The following is a 17,817-nucleotide window of genomic DNA, read 5'->3' as shown; positions in this document are numbered from 1 at the left end:
GAGGAGAGGAGTTATATCATTTCTTCCTACGAAGGAAGGAAAAAAAAATTATATGGCTCCTCTCCTAGTCACTCACATCCGCACACAGAACATGCTGAGGGAACACCGTAGTGTTAACCCCTTCCCTGCCAGTGACATTTGCACAGTAATCAGTGCATTTTTATAGCACTGATCATTGTATAAATGCCAATGGTCCCAAAAAAGTATCAAAAGTCTCTGATCTGTCCATCGCAATGTCGCAGTACCGCTAAAAATCGCAGATCTCCGCCATTTACTAGTTAATTTTTTTTTTAAAAAGCCATAAAAATGCCGTACATCTTTCCCATAGTTTGCAGATGCTATTACTTTTGCGCAAACCAATCAATATATGCTTATTGCATTTTTTTTTTTTTTTTTTTTTAAACCAAAAAATATGTAGAAGAAAATATATTGGCCTAAACTGATGAAGAAATTTGTTTTTTAAAAAAACTTTTGGGAATATTATAGCAAAAAGTAAAAAAAAAAAAAAATATATATATATATTTTTTTTTTTTTTTCAAAATTCTTGCTCTTCTTTTTTTGTTTATAGCAAAAAAATAAAAACCACAGAGGTGATCAATACCACCAAAAGAAAGCTCTATTTGTGGGGAAAAAAAAGATGCAATTTTTGTTCGGGTACATCGTCGAACGACCGCGCAATTGTCAGTTAAATTGACACAGTGCCAAATTGTAAAAAGTGCTCTGGTCAGGAAGGGGGTAAAATCTTCCGGGGCTGAAGCGGTGAATTAAAAAAATTAATAAAAAGTGATTCTTAACCACTTGCCAGTCAACGCTATAGCCAAATGGTGGCAACAGCATGGCCAGCTTGTTCTGGGAGGCCATTATATTATAACTCCTCCTGTGCTCGCTCTTTCCATGCGCTCCCTGGGGCTTGCATCCGGAAGTGTCCATGCTCGCTGGGTCCCCAGTACCCAGCGCATCACGGATCAGGGTAAAGAACCAATTACAGTGACCCTTTACCACGTGATCACTCTGTCCAATGACGAAGCATTCACTTTGCCAGCAAACCGGGATCATGTTTGGTTCAGCTCACGTTGCTGCAGTGTTTCTCCTCACACGCTGTATTGGTGAGAGGAGAGAGAAACCCCGCAGCAGTGTGAGTTTGCTTAATCTTGTGTGCCCTACAGTGCCCTACAGTGCCACTACAGTCATCAGTTCCCTACAGTGCCCTACACTGCCACTACAGTGCTCATAAGTGCCTTGCAGTGGCACTACAGTGCCCTTTAGTGCCTCTATAGTGCCACAACAGTGCCCTTCGGTGCCACTACAGTGCCATACGATGCCACTACAATTAAACTACAGTGCTCATCCGTGCCATACGGTGCCACTACAGTGCTCATCGGTGCCCTACGGTGCCACTACAGTGCTCATCGGTGCCACTACAGTGCTCATCGGTGCCCTATGGTGTCACTACAGTGCCCATTAGTACCACCAAAATGTTCATCAATGCCCTACAGTGCCACTACAATGCCCCTACAGTGCCCTATGGTGCCCCTACAGTGCCCATCGGTGTCACATCAGTGCTCATCGGTGCTCATTAGTGCCACTACATTGCATTACGGTGTTACTACAGTGCCCAGCAGTGCCGTACGGTGCAACTACAGTGCCCATCAGTCCCACTACAATGCTAATCAGTGCCCTACAGCGCCACTACAGTGCCCATCAGTGCCATATAGTGTCACTATAGTGCCATATGGTGCCCATCAGTGCCACTACATTGTCAATCAGTACCAGTTTCTGATGGTGCTCATCAGTTCCCTATAGTGCCCATCAGTGTCAATGAGTGCTCATCGGTGAACATCAGTGCTACTACAGTGCCCTATTAGTGCTCATCAGTGGCACCCAGCAGTGGATCCTCATCAGCGCCCATCAGTGCCGTAAACGTGTAAAAAAAAAAAAAAAAAAAAAATAGCGTTTTAATTTTCTTTCCACATTTTCCAAAAACTTGTGGAAAAAATTACATGTTCAAAAAGACTCATTATTATGCCTCATAGAATATTCATTGGGATGTTTGCTTTCCAAAATGGGGTCATTTTGTGGAAGTTTCCATTATCTTGGTGCTCCAGAGATTTTAAAATTGTAATAGGTAGTCAAGAACTTAGAAGTGCAATGTATGTTCCTAGATCACCTGGTGCTGCCTGCATGTTTGGCCTCTCTATGTGGCTAGGCTGTAAAAGTCTCACATATGTGGTATCGCCATACTCAGGAGTAGCAGAATGTGTTTTGGGGTGTAGTTGCATATGCCATGTGACAAAAAAACTGTTAATATTACAATTTTGTAGAAATTGAAAGAAAAAAAAATCTTAATTTTGCAAAGAATTGTGGTAAAAAATTACAACATCAAAATATTCACCATGCCTCTTACTAAATACTTTGGAATGTCTACTTTCCAAAAATGGGTCATTTTGGGGTATTTGTAGACTCAATAACTTTTGCAAAGACCAAATAATATATACTGATTTTATAACCGAAACAAAGAAATACATTTTTTTCACGAAATTTCAGTCCTTTTTTTATTTATAGCGCAAAAAATTAAAAACCCAGTGGTGATTAAGTGCCACCAATAGAAAGCTCTATTTGTGTGAAAAAAACACAACAATTCCATATAGGTACAGTGTTGCATGACTAATTGTCAGTTAACCACTTCAGCCCTGGAAGAATTGGCTGCTCAACGACCAGGCTATTTTTTGCGATACAGCACGGTGTTGCTTTAACTGACTATTGCGCAGTCGTGCAACGATGTACCCAAACAAAATTGACGTCTTTTTTTTCCCCACAAATAGAGCTTTCTTTTGGTGGTATTTGGTCATCTCTGCGGTTTAGTTTTTGCGCTATAAACCAAAAAAGAACGACAGTTTTGAAAAAAGCCCCACTATTTTGTACTTTTTGCTGTAATAGTCCCAATTTTTTTTTAAAAACAACAAATTTTTTCCTCAGTTTAGGCCGATATGTATTAATATATTGTTGGTAATAAAAATCGCAAAAAACTTATATTGATTGGTTTGCGCAAAAGTTATAGCGCCACGGCGGCTGGTCGGCAAGTGGTTAAAGTGTGAGTGCTGAAAGCTGAAAAATGGCCTGGTTTAGGAAGGAGTATACGTGCCCAGTAGGCAAGTGGTTAAAGTGCAAACAGTCTTCAAATCCTCCCAAAATAACCAAATGTCTCACTCACCAGAATTCCTGGCTGCTCACTTTAGTGCAGCAACATCCATAACCTCCAGGGTAACTGGAACCTCTTTATGGTCTTTAGGACTCCGGATATGGCAAAGGAAGAAAGAGAGACTATACTGTATAATTTAATACTGTATGAAATGACCATATGTACCACAACTATGCATGCAACAAATGTGTATTAAATTGCAGCACTGAAAAATTCAATAAAGTTCAAAAAATTCTTAAACTGTGATTCTTAAAGTGCAAATGGTCTTCAAATCCTCCCAAAAAATAGCCAAATGTCACATCAGAAATCCTGGCTGCTCACTTGAGTACAGCAATGACGCATGTTTCCAAAACCTCCAGGGTAACTGGAACCTCTTTATAGTCTTAAGGACTCCAGATATGACATAGGAAGAAAGACTATATAGTGTAATACTGTGATATTACCATATATTCCACAACCGTGCATGCAGTGTCACTCACAAAACAGGATGAGACACCTGAACGCCAGTGAGAGCCGTCACCACACAAACCGCCACCCACATGTAGTGCGCACTCAGTATCACATACAGTGCCTTGGAAAAGTATTCATACCCCTTGAAATTTTCCATTGTCACGTTACAACCAAAATTGTAATTATTTTATTGGGATTTTATGTGATAGATCAACACAAAGTGGCACATAACTGTGTAGTGGGATGAAAATGATAAATGGTTTTCAGCATTTTTTACAAATATCTGAAAAGTGTGGCATGAATTTGTATTCGGCCCCTTTTACTCTGATCCTGACTAAAATTTAATGGAACCAATTGCCTTCAGAAGTCACCGAATTAGTAAATAGTCTACTAATTGTGCGTAATTTAATCTCAGTATAAATACAGCTGTTCTGTGAAGCCCTTCAAGGTTTGTTAGAAAACCTTAGTGCACAAACAGCATCATGAAGGCCAAGGAACACACCAGAGAGATCAGGGATAAAGTTGTGTAGAAGTTTAAAGTCGGTTTAGATTTAAAAAAAAATCCCAATAGCCATCTCACGGAGCACTGTTTAATCCATTATCCGAAAATGGAAAGAATATGTCACAACTGCAAACCTACCAAGACATGGCTATCCACCTATACTGACAGGCCGGGCAAGTAGAGCAGCTCAGGTGGCAGAATCTGTCCACAGGACAACTATTAGTCATGCACTCCACAAATCTGGCCTTTATGGAAGAGTGGCAAGAAGAAAGCCATTGTTGAAAGAGAGACACAAGAAGTCTTGTTTGCAGTTTGCGAGAAGCCATGTGGGGGGCACAGCAAAAAAGTGGAAGAAGGTGTTCTTTGGCCTAAAAGAAAAACGCTATGTGTGGTGGAAAACAAACACTGCACATTACCCTAAACACACCATCAACCCCATGAAACATTGTGGTGACGGTATCATGCTGTTGGGATTCTTTTCTTTAGCAGGGACAGGGAAGCTGGTCAGAGTTGATGGGAAGGTGGATGGAGCCAAATGCAGGGCAATCTGAGCAGAAAACCTGTTAGTCTGCAAAAGACTAAACATACAGCCAGAGCTACAATGCAATGGTTTAGATCAGGGGTCTCCAAACTATGGCCCTCCAGTTGTTCAGGAACTACAATTCCCAACATGCCGAGTCATGTCTGTGAAAGTCAGAGTTTTACAATACCTCATGGGGTATGTAGTTCCACAACAGCTGGAGGGACGTCGTTTAGAGAGCCCTGGTTTAGATCAAAGCATAGTTATGCGGTAGAATGGCCCAGTCAAAGTCCAGACCTAAATCCAGTTAAGAATCTGTGGTAAGACTTGAAAATTGCTGTTCAAACGCTCTCCATCCAATCTGACAGAGCTTGAGCGTTTTTGCAAAAAAGAATGGCAAAAATGTCACTCTCTAGATGTGCAAAGCTGGTAGAGACATACCCAAAAAGACTTGCAGTTGTAATTGCAGCGAAAGATGGTTCTACAAAGTATTGACTCAGGGGGCTGAATACAAATGCACGCAACACTTTTTTCAAATATTTATTTGTAAAAAAGGTTAAACCATTTTTCTTTATCGTACATCACTGGACACAGAGCCACAGTAGTTACTGTGTGGGTTATAGGCCACCTTCAGGTGATGGACACTGGCACACCCTAAGACAAGAAGTCCACTCCCTATATAACCCTTACCACTACTGGAAGTACCTCAGTTTTTTCTCCAGTGAGTTTTGGTCACGATGTGCTATTCTGGGCTCCACTGGAATATTCCTTGCTGGGGCAGGCTATGCAACCGAATACATTCAAAGTGTCTTTTTAGTCCGAATTGAATGGTACCCGGGCCTCGTGGTGGAAAAAACAAGGTTTAGCCCATAACGCTTCTCTTTAGAGAGCTGGACCCCAGGACCCAGTGCTTTGTTTTTTTTCAGCCATAAAGTTTTCCTGGCGGGGGGGGGGGGTGATTTACGGGTCCACTAGTGTGGGGGCCCCGGTTCCTAAAGGTTTAATGGAGCCCACCATGAGGGGTGAAGATTGGGTCTGTTGGTTTTACCACCCTGCGGAAAGGTAAGTGGAGATTTCTAAGGAATTTAATTTTCTTATGAATTATCTTCTTTGAAAGTAAATGTTGTCATGCCCAAGAGTCACCACTGGGGGCTGTATAGAGCATGTACCTTGTCATGCTTTCCTCAGATCACTGTGTCAGCAGAAGCTGCAGATCGCCCTCCGGCTAGCAGTCCCAAGCCTCCGGTAAGATGATGGGGGGGGGGGGGGGTTTATTTATACTATATGCAGTGAAAAATATAACAGCAAAACAAAAAGAAACATGAAAAGAAATCCTGGTCAGCTTGACCGCTTAGTATGCTGTTTTTTTTTTTTTTTTTTTTTATATAGGTCTTAATGAGCCCACTTTCTTCAGCTGGGCTCATTAACTCTTCCTCTGCAGGACTCCCAGTACTCCCCCTAGTGGTATAAGTCGGCATAAAGCCTGAATCTAGGGCATACATATTTTCCATCCTGGATGCAACCTGGTGATTTTACCTGCCTGCTGTCACAGTATTCTGAGTGGAATCACCCAGATAAGCATTTTTTTTTTTTTCTCCTAAAAAGTTTTCAACACTTTATCCTATGGAGGAAAAATTCACTAAGAGTGGGAGATACCAGCAATTGACGCTGCTATATCCTCTGTGAATAGGTTTGACTTGTCTGGTAGACAATGCTCAAATGCTTAGGGATCCTACAGATAAGAAGTTGGAATTCCTATTAAACACAGGTTCAGTGACTCAGCCTGCGCTGGCAGCAATTGGTTTATGTCAATCCTTGAGAGACCAGTTTAATCAGGTGCTCAAAGTTATTCCTGATCAGCAGGCCGAGGATTTAGCTGAGCTACCAGCCACATTGTGTTTTGCAATAGACACCATGAGAGATTCTATTCTTCAGCCTTACACAGGCTGGTGCATATGTGTAGAATGTTATGGTTGAAAAATTGGTCAGCCGAAGCGCCATGCAAAAAGCTCCTGGCTAGTTTTCCTTTTCACGGTGAATGGCTGTTTGGGGATGATTTGGATAAATACATCCAAAAAATTTCTAGTGAAAAAAGTACCCTTTTGCCAGTTAGGAAGAGGAGTAAACTTATTTCATTTAAACAAGCTCCTCCGGTGCCAGGGGCATCTGCCTCCAGGCAGTCATGATGGCCTCCACCGTCAAGTTTAAGAGGTAAACCTCAGGGTCTACCCCAGAGATAAAAGAAGTCCTGGGGGAGGAAACTTACAAAACAAAATACTAAAGCTTCCTTATGAAGGGGCGCCCCCCGCTCGCTCTAGTGGGGGGAAGACTTCTGCAGTTCTCAAGGGTCTGGCAGGAAGAGTGTCAAGACAGATGAGTGACTTCCTCAATAACACTAGGGTACAAACTAGAGTTCCGAAAGTCCCCTTCTCCTTGAGTTATTAGATCAAATGTTCCCAGGGATCCAGAGAAAACGAAGTCTCTCTTTCAAGCATTAGACCATCTTTTGTCTCAAAAAGTGATCTCAGTGGTCCCAACGGAAGAGCCAGAGATTGGGGTTTGTCAAACCTTTTCATGGTACCAATACCAAATTGAGATCTAGAATAGGTCTGACATCTTTAAGATCTAAACCGGTTTCTGAACATCCACTCTTTTTCCATGGAGTGAATCCGATCAGTGGTCTCCATCCTACAAGGTGGAGAATTTCTGGCGTCAATTGACATCAAGGATGCATACCTCCATGTGCCTATTTTTTCCACTTACCAGAAATGGCTACGTTTCAAGGTAGAAAATTTTCATTTTCAGTTTGTAGCTCTGCCTTTTGGTCTAGCTACTGCACCTTGATTGTTTACAAAAGTCCTGGCCCCTCCTCCCCGCCAGATTAAGAGCCCAAGGTATAACGATTATAGCTTACCTAGACTATCTGCTCTTGATAGACCAGTTGGTAGCCCGCTTAGTGAACTAGCTGGAATACCTAGGTTGAATTCTCAACCTAGAAAAATCCTCCTTAAAACTATCAAGGGTATTAGAATACTTGGTTCTGATCAGAGATACAACCCAGAAAAGGGTATCCTTGCCCCAGGCGAAGATCAGTGCCATAAAGGAACTGATTCAGGTGGTCAAGGCAAAGAAGAATCCTTCTATTCGACTTTGCATGAGGTTGGGAAAGATGGAGGCCGTTCCTTATGCTCCGTTTCATTTGAGGCTGCAGCAAAACAGTATCCTATTGGCTTGGAGCAAGATGGTGGTGGTTAACCAAGAATCTGCGGAAGGGAAAATCCTTCCTACCAGTTACCTGGAAGGTGGTAACAACAGATGCCAGCCTTTCAGGTTGGGGAACAGTCCTGGAAGAGCGACTGTCCAAAGGAAATAGTACAGATCAGAAGTGACCTTGCCCATCAACATTCTAGAGATTCGGGCAGCGCGCTTGGCCCTGAGGGCCTGGATGTTCAGGTTACGGAATTGTCCTGTCAGGATGCAATCTGTCAGTGCCACTGCAGTGGCCTATATTAATTACCAAGGGGGCACGAGAAGTCGTGCGGCCCAGAGAGTGGTGAATCATATCCTAACTTGGGCAGAAAACAATGTACCTTGCCTATCGGCAGTCTTCATTCCAGGAATAGAAAATTGGCAGGCAGACTACTTGAGTCGCCAGCAGTTGTTCCCGGGAGAATGGTCCCTTCACCTCGATATCTTCCTGACAATATGCCAAAGATGGGGGATCCCAGACGTAGATCTGTTTGCTTCCAGGTCCAACCAAAAGTTTGACAACTTTGTGTCAAGAACAAAAGATCCGCGGAAAAGATGCCTTGGTGTTCCTGTGGAATCAGTTTTCACGGATTTATGCATTCACTCCTATTCTGCTGCTTCCACGACTTCTTCACAGGATCAAGCAGGAAGGGAAGTCTGTGATTCTTGTGGCCCAGAAGATCTTGGTATGCAGAGATCATAAGGATGGCAGTAGGGGACCCATGGACTCTACCACCACGCCCAGACCTTCTCACGCAAGGTCCAGTATTCCATCCTACCTTACAAATGCTAAATTTAATAGTTTGGCTATTGAGACCCACATTCTGAAGAAGCCTGGGCTGTCAGGTTCAGTGGTTTCTACCTTGATTAATGCAAGGAAGCCGGCCTCCAGAATCATGTTTTAGAGTTTGGAAGGCATATGTCTCCTGGTGTGCATCCAGGGGTTGGCACCCCAGGAAGTATGTCATAGGTAGTATCCTTGACTTTCTACAGATGGGGTTAGAAATGAAGCTGGCCTTGAGTACTATCAAAGGCCAGGTCTCGGCCTTATTGGTATTATTTCAATGACCACTTGCTTTGCATTCTTTGGTTTGTAACTTTATTCAGGGGGTAACGTGACTTAATCCTCTGGTTAGGTCACCCCTGAACCCTTGGGACTTGAATTTTAGTTCTGTTGGCATTGCAGAAACAGCCTTTTGAGCTGATAGGGCATATTCCCTTGGTCCTTTTGACAAGGAAACTAGTTTTTCTGGTAGCCATATCTTCTGCTAGAAGGGTATCAGAGTTGGCTGCTCTTTCTTGTAAGGAGCCATATTTAATTATTCGCAAGGATGAGGTAGTATTGCGTCCTCATCCCCAATTTTCTACCGAAGGTAGTGTCAGGTTTTCATCTAAAGCAGGATATTCTTCTACTTTCATTTTTTCCAGAAGCCGGTTCTACGGAAGAGAAGTCACTACATTCTCTGGATGTGGTAAGAGCAGTCAAAGTATACTTGAAGGTGACTGCTCAGATTCAAAAAATGGTTGTTTTGTTTGTGTTGCCTGAAGGTCCTAAAAGAGGACAGGCAGCATCGAAATCTGCTATTTCTAAATTAATCCGGGAAGTAATTGCTCAAGCTTATGGTTTGAAGAGGAAGATTCCACCCGCTCAAATCAAAGCACACTCCACTAGGGCTGTTAGTGCTTTGTGGGCAGTGCATCACCAGGCTTTCATGGCCCAGTCCTTTAGTCTCATGGTGCCCTACTTTTGGTGTCTCCCCCCCCCCCCCCCCTCAGTTGGCATTGCTCTGGGACATCCCACATAGTAACTACTATGGCTCTGTGTCCTGTGTTGTACGATAAAGAAAATAGGATTTTTATAACGGCTTACCTGTAAAATCCTTTTCTTGGAGTACATTACGGGACACAGAGGTCCCTCCCCTCTTTTAATATAAGTATATTGCTTTGCTACAAAAACCTGAGGTACTGCCAGTAGTGGGAGGGGTTATATAGGGAGTGGACTTCCTGTCTTAGGGTGTGCCAGTGTCCATCACCTGAAGGTGGCCTATAACTCCCATAGTAACTACTATGGCCCTGTGTCCCATGATGTACTCCAAGAAAAGGATTTTACAGGTAAGCTGTTATAAAAATCCTATTTTCATGTTCCTTCCCCTTCACAATTATGTGCCACTTTGTGTTGTCTATCACATAAAATCCCAATTAAATACATTTACGTGTTTGGTTGTAACATGACAAAATAGAAAATTTCAAGGGGTGTGAATACTTTTTCAAGGCACTCTATGCTGCCCAAACGTTAAGCCGCAATAAAGCTACTGTGACTTAACCATGCAGACCTCACTGAGATCCCTCTGACCCTGGATGTCTTGGTGGCAGTTGTGACAGACCTAGCCGGGAGAGAGACTTTTTGGAGGGGACTGTATGCTAGCCTCTTGCCGATCGATCGTGGGCCCTGGCTTTTGGGGGAATGTGCTCTTTGTGAGCTGTATGCCTGGGGACCCTTGAGGTGGTATTACTGTGGATTGGGGTCCTGGTGCCCCAGGACACACAGACTCTGGGGACCCTGGATTTGCCATATTAGAATAGTGACTGATTCATACCGTTGGGACTCCTACTGTTAAATGCTAATGTCATCAATTCCAGCTACCTGTCTGTTGTCTGCTACAATGTGTATTGTAAATAAGTCTCTAGTATGGGATCTAAGAGTCATTAGATCCCCATTGTTTGTGTTTAATTAACTCTGCTATTGTGATAATGTTGATTGGATTTTCTGAACTACAAGACGGCCAGGCTGGCCTAAAGGTCATGTCTGAGTCATCTAGGCTGTCTAAAGGGATTAGTTAATTAGCTCATGTTAATTAGGTTACAGCTGTATTGTTAGAGTAATATGAGCAGGAGGTCTGCACCTCCTCTTTTAGTATATAAAAGAGCCTGTATTTTGCAATAAGAGAGATTCCTGGTGGAACTTACATACAGCCTGCCTGTTTGTTCTGAGCTACACAACTGGGTTAGAACGTCACATAGCTGTAGTTCTAATCCCGGAGCATCGGATGACGAACCATCAGAAGTTGCAATCTGATTCAATAGCTGCAGAGGAGTGTCGGGAGAGTGGAACTGAGGAGCTTGTTACAGCAGTGATATATACATGTGACGGATAAGAGCCTCTGTGCTGTGCTCCCTGGAGAATATTGGAAGGATACTAGCACAACCTGCATTGCTGTTGGAAGGATCCTTGTGACCTGTATTCTGTTTGGAAGGATTTCAGTGACTCCTGCATGGTTAATTCACATTAGCGGTGTAGTGACAGCCCTCACTGGCGTTGACGTGCCTCGCGCTGTTTTGTGAGTGACCCTGCATGCATGGTTGTGGAACATATGGTCATTTCATACAGTATTACACTATATAGTCTTTCTTTCTTCCTATGCCATATCCAGAGTCGTAAAAGACCATAAAGAGGTTCCAGTTACCCTGGAGGTTATGTATACATGCATTATTGCTGCACTTAAGTGAGCTGCCAGGATTTCTGGTGAGTGAGACATTCGGCTATTTTGATAGGATTTGAAGACCGTTTGCACTTTTAAGAATCAGTTTTTGAACTTTTTATTGAATTTTTTAGCTCTGCAATTTTATTCACATTTGTTGCATGCACGATTGTGGTACATATTGTAATTTCATACAGTATTACACTTTATAGTCTTTCTTCTGTCATACCCGCCAGCAGCAAAGATTTCTGGTGAGTGAAACATTCGGCTATTTTGGGAGGTTTTGAAGAATGTTTTCATTTTTAAGAATCGGTTTATGAACTTTTTATTGAATTTTTTTTTTGCGCTGCACTTTTTTACACAAGCATTGGCATATACTTGCCCAATGCCACACTCTTTCAGGAATAGTGGGTCCCAATCCTCAGATGGTGGCACAAGGGGCACAGACTCTGAGACCTGCTGGTACAATCGGATTTTATATAGAGAAGACCAAGTGTCAGCTTAGGATCTGTGTATGTTCACCTCAGGAACATAAAGGGGAAAGAACTGGTTAGTTCTCTTGTTTGGCATATAGCCAACTTTTCTAGGGGAGAAGATCGAATACTATTATATATATTTTTTTTTTATATCTCATTAATATTTTATTAAGGGAAGAGAAGTTATGGATATATAAACTTACCCTAATCTTTAAGGGACTTATTACAGAACTAAATTCCCAGGTCTTTCTTAAGCATTAGAACCCCCTACAAGAAGCTGATGTAGGTGTATTATGCCTATGATTACTCTCATCCTTTTGTAGAACAGTGTATATGCTCCTGCTCCATTTTATTTATCTCATTAGGATTGATGTCTTTGTCTTCAGGATAGGATCCACCCCCAATTCACATTGGGTTTGTACATACCTTGTGATTTTTAGACTTGATATGCCATCTCCCCCAAATATGGCATGTGTCATGACATGTTATGTGCTACCTGCTATGCTATTGAGCTGCACACCAGTGTAGGGAATTATAGGAGAAACTTTGCAAAGGTAAGGCTTTACACCAGGGCTGCATGTGTAGTTAATAGGTTTGCAAAAAACCTGCTTCCATAACTGCTACCATAACCCTCCACCAGTGTGATGTTCATTGTAAAAAGTTATTAAAGTGATTTTTTTTTTTTTTATCATTATGTCGGATGTTAATTTTAATTTTTTTTTGTTCACATTTGTCTAGTGGAATATCAGAAAGTCTTCCTCGGTTAACATCGATGATAAAAGGCATTGGAGACCCTCTTGTATCTGTGTATGCTCGAGCATACCTCTGTAGGGTAAGATCAACACAGACAACTAACATTTTTCTTTTTAACAGTAATGCCGGACACTGAGATGCAAAATATTTTATTAAAATAGCCAGCAGTTACAAGTGCTATTCTTCTTTTTTTTTTTTTTTTTTTTTCTTTGGAAGGTTTGCATCCAAAAATGACCATAATAACATTAGTAGCTTGTAGCTACATCTGAGTCCGCCAATATAAATGTGATACATAGAGTGTAACATATGTTCGACAGTTCCTTGAGTGAAGAATTTTGGGCAAAGTAGAAGGGTTCTCGTAACGTGAGGATTTACCCTGGCAAACATATTTTATGAACAAGGCCCTGAGAACTCAGAAGAAACTTTGCGGGACTTTCATAGGTAGAGTTTTTGTAAGATGTTTAACATGATGATCATCTTGAGTACATTGCAGCATCTGAACCATGGCTAGATTTTTCCATTTTTCAAGCTCTGCAGTGAAAATAGTTAATCGTTGGAAGTGCAGCCTATAAACGAGGTTAAGGTTAGAGGGAATATCGGTTCTCAAATACTGAATTACTTGCGTGGCCCAGAGTTTAAATTGGTATGGGCTGGGGTGGGAACTGTAATATTCAGTGCCTCCCATTTTTGTAGATTGACCTTAAACACAGCTCCAAGGACAGGACAAACCGTAACCGAGATGGTGGGCAACCCCGTCTCGCTCCGTTGCCAGTGAAAAAGTAATTTAGTCCATTAACCCTGACTGGCTGTGAGGGAAGAGTATAGAGCTCAGATCCAGGAGAGGATAGGAGGAGGCATGCCCTCCTGTTCAAGGGTAATGTGGAGAAAGGTACAATCTACCCTATCAAAGGCCTTTTCAGCATATGTGGACAAGAGTATCAGGGATATTGGAGCTTTTGGCATGTGTAGTAATGTTTAGAGTCCTGGTTGTGTTTCCCAGTCATCTCTTGTTTGGATAAATCCTACTTGATCCAGGGAGATAATGTGTTGCAGAATGGGGCGCAGTCTGTCTGCAATAATTTTTGTGAATAGTTTGAGGTCACAGTTAAGCAGAGACATGGGCCTGTAGCTTGAGCATTGAAGGGGGTCTTTATTCAGTTTGGGGATGACTGAAATGCTTTTGAACAATAGGTCGGTCTGTACAGGCTGTCCGTCATGGATGGCAGCAAACGCCATTGTGTGTGGTAGGTTTTATAGTAAGCATTTGTGAAGCCATCTGGGCCTGGGGCTTTACCCACTGGAAGAGCGTTCAGTGGTCTTAAAATATTAATCCGCGCTAATAGGTTGTGAAAGGAATATCCTGTTCCTTTGCTATAAGAGTTGGAAGGGCTGCTTCCTAAAGATATTTAGAGATTTCTGAGAGCTGGTTAGGGTGCTGGGTCTCTTGGTCCTGAGAGTGCAGGTTATAGAGAGAATAGTAAAAAGGAGGAATCCACTATTTGGAGAGTGGAATGTACTTTTGTGCCATGTGGTGTGGCCAGTGTTGGGAGGTTGTTTCTGTCCTGTAAGATGTTGGCTAGAGTGACTGCATTTATCCCCAAACTTGTAGAAAGTCTAACTCTCATGAGCTTATGCTTGGCATCATATAGGAAGTTTTCCCTTACCCATTCCCATACCCTCATTTGCTCTGCTTCAAGGTCTCGGTCAGGTTGGGTTTTATGTTTACATTTGAGGATATGTAATTTGGTCAGTAAGTCAGGTAAGGTTTTTTTTTTTTTTCTTTGCTGCTTGACCCTGTGACTATGCTTAATCATGATCAATCTTGTATAGCATTTGTTTGCAGCCCAGAGGGAGAGAGGGTTGTCGACTGAGGTCCCATTGGTGTAAAAGTAAGCATTTAACTCCTTGAACATCTTGTTTAGGATCAGGGTCTTGTAAGAGCAGCTCTTTGAGGCGCCAAGTATGAGTCTGAGGCTGGGTTCACACTGGTCCGACAAACGCTCCGACATTGGGAGCTCATGTCGCATGACGTGTGAAATTTAATGTTTCCCTATGGGAGCCGTCCTAACTGGTCCGACACAAGTCGTTCCGACTTTAGAAATGCTCCCTGTACTACTTTGGTCCGACTTTGATCCTACTTCAGTCTATTGACTATCATTGAAGTCGGATCAAAGTCGGATTGCCGTCTTGCATGATCCGACTTTGGCACGCGACTTGTGCTCAGATGTTCTTGAGGGGGAACTCCGCGCCAAATTTTAAATAAAAAACCGGCATGGGTTCCCCCTCCAAGAGCATACCAGGCCCTTGGGTCTGGTATGGACCTTGAGGGGAACCCCCTACGCCGATAAAAACGGCGTGGGGGTCCCCCCCAATCCATACCAGACCCTTATCCGAGCACGCAGCCCGGCCGGACAGGAATGGGGGTGGGGACGAGCGAGCGCCCCCCCCCCTCCTGAGCCGTACCAGGCCGCATGCCCTCAACATGGGGGGTTGGTGCTTTGGGGGAGGGGGCGCGCTGCGGCCCCCCACCCCAAAGCACCTTGTCCCCATGTTGATGAGGACAAGGGCCTCTTCCCGACAACCCTGGCCGTTGGTTGTCGGGGTCTGCGGGCGGGGGGCTTATCGGAATCCGGGAGCCCCCTTTAATAAGGGAGCCCCCAGATCCCGGCCCCCCACCCTATGTGAATGAGTATGGGGTACAGCGTACCCCTACCCATTCACCTAGGAAAAAAGTGTCAATTTAAAAAAAAAACACTACACAGATTTTTAAAGCATTTTATTAGACAGCTCCGGGGGTCTTCTTCCGACTTCGGGGGTCTCTCCGGTTCTTCTCCACGCTCTCCGGATCTTCTGCCGGGCTCCTCCGCTCTCTTCTGCTCTTTTGCCGCTCTTTTGCTAAAGCGGAGGAGCCCGGTCTTCAATCTTCTGCCTTCTGCCTTCTGCCCTCTTCTCCTGATGTTGACACGACGCTCTCTGGGGCTAGAATGCTCTCTGTGCGCTCTGCTCTGACTTATATAGGCGGTGACCCCGCCCCCTTATGCCGTCACAGTCCCTGGGCATGCTGGGACTGTGACGTTTTAGGGGGCGTGGTCATCGGGTGATGACCACGCCCCCTAAAACGTCACAGTCCCAGCATGCCCAGGGACTGTGACGGCATAAGGGGGCGGGGTCACCGCCTATATAAGTCAGAGCAGAGCGCACAGAGAGCATTCTAGCCCCAGAGAGCGTCGTGTCAACATCAGGAGAAGAGGGCAGAAGGCAGAAGGCAGAAGGCAGAAGGCAGAAGATTGAAGACCGGGCTCCTCCGCTTTAGCAAAAGAGCGGCAAAAGAGCAGAAGAGAGCGGAGGAGCCCGGCAGAAGATCCGGAGAGCGTGGAGAAGAACCGGAGAGACCCCCGAAGTCGGAAGAAGACCGCCGGAGCTGTCTAATAAAATGCTTTAAAAATCTGTGTAGTGTTTTTTTTTAAATTGACACTTTTTTCCTAGGTGAATGGGTAGGGGTACGCTGTACCCCATACTCATTCACATAGGGTGGGGGGCCGGGATCTGGGGGCTCCCTTATTAAAGGGGGCTCCCGGATTCCGATAAGCCCCCCGCCCGCAGACCCCGACAACCAACGGCCAGGGTTGTCGGGAAGAGGCCCTTGTCCTCATCGACATGGGGACAAGGTGCTTTGGGGTGGGGGGGCCGCAGCGCGCCCCCCTCCCCCAAGGCACCACCCCCCATGTTGAGGGCATGCGGCCTGGTACGGTTCAGGAGGGGGGGGCGCTCGCTCGTCCCCACCCCCATTCCTGTCCGGCCGGGCTGCGTGCTCGGATAAGGGTCTGGTATGGATTGGGGGCGACCCCCCACGCCGTTTTTTCGGCGTAGGGGGTTCCCCTCAAGGTCCATACCAGACCAAAGGGCCTGGTATGCCTCCGGAGGGGGAACCCATGCCGGCTTTTTATTTAAAATTTGGCGCGGAGTTCCCCCCTAAAGATTCATACCAAACACAGTGCCGGCATTGGCGGGGATCCAAGTCGGATCCCCGTTCATTGAAAGTCGGACACATGCCGGCTTCATGTCGCAGGGCAAAGTCGGATCCAAAGTAGGACGGCTGTCGTGTCGCACCAGTGTGAACCCAGCCTGAGGCTGGGTTCACACTGGTACGACAAACGCTCCGACATTGGGAGCTAATGTCGCATGACGTGTGAAAATCAATGTTTCCCTATGGGAGCCGTCTTAACTGGTCCGACACAAGTCGGTCCGACTTTGAAAATGCTCCCTGTACTACTTTGGTCCGGCTTTGATCCTACTTCAGCCCATTGACTATCACTGAAGTAGGATCAAAGTCAGATCCTTGTCCTAACCATCCGACTTTGGCATCCGACATTGTGTTATTTCCTGCCCCCTGCTGTAGCCCCTCCCATTGTGTGTTAGTTTTGATTGGTCAAAGGACAAGTGTACTATCTGAAAAGTCGCATCAAAGTAGTATCCTGTTCATGAAAGTCGGATGGATGTAGGACCAATGTAGGATCAATGTAGGAACAATGTAGGACTGATGTCGCAGAGCAAAGTAGGATGAAAGTCGTACTACTGTCGTGTAGTATAGTGTGAACCCAGCCTTAGGGGTACTTGTGTGGGTATCACCTCCAGGGAGATGGGAACATGATCAGATAATGTGGACAGTTTCTGCTTTAGAGACTATTGGCATGGTAGTGTGCTTTATAAGGAACACATCTTTTATGGAATTGGTTGGGGAGGGGGGTAAAAAGTGCAGATTAGCCTGAGTGAGTCTGGGAATGCATTTTCCCTTTTTAAGTATACTGAATCTGCTTTCCTGATTGATTTGTTTGTTGAGGAACTCCACGGGGAGAGAGGGATTTAGCAAGAAGAATGCTGGTATCTTTTGATTTAGAAGAGGGGGATGAGCTATGGTAGGCCACTGGAAATAATTTATTAGAGCATTTGGGAATTTTGTCTACTTTAAAGCGTCTCTTGGAGGAAAGCTAGTTTAGCCCATTGTCTCCACTTTATCTCTTTTCAGGTGAGTTGAGGCGCTTCACTTTCCAAAAGACAATTTTCAGTGCCATGGCCAAAACCAATGTCCCCACCCACCACCACCTCCAGGCACCCGATATGAATAATGCATTGATAACTAAAATAAACACTGTATTAAAATAAAAATTGTAAGCTTACCCCATCTGATT

The 17,817-nt window shown here is 44.3% G+C and overlaps 1 protein-coding gene across 10 annotated transcripts in view; it reads left to right on the top strand.

Moving 5' to 3' along the window:
• VPS35L (VPS35 endosomal protein sorting factor like) overlaps nt 1-17,817 on the top strand; it is a 1,435,757-nt gene that overhangs the window by 434,519 nt on the left and 983,421 nt on the right. For all 10 annotated transcript variants that reach the window (XM_073591197.1, XM_073591205.1, XM_073591203.1 and 7 more), the window contains one exon: nt 12,614-12,707. In XM_073591197.1, coding sequence (XP_073447298.1) covers nt 12,614-12,707 — 94 coding nt within the window. The remainder of the gene's footprint in view (nt 1-12,613; nt 12,708-17,817) is intronic.

The sequence above is a fragment of the Aquarana catesbeiana genome, linkage group LG06 (assembly GCF_042186555.1).
Source record: "Aquarana catesbeiana isolate 2022-GZ linkage group LG06, ASM4218655v1, whole genome shotgun sequence".
In the NCBI taxonomy this organism is placed as follows: Eukaryota; Metazoa; Chordata; class Amphibia; order Anura; family Ranidae; genus Aquarana; species Aquarana catesbeiana.
The sequence above is the reverse complement of the archived record's forward strand: the minus strand, read 5'-3'. Positions and strand labels throughout refer to the sequence as shown.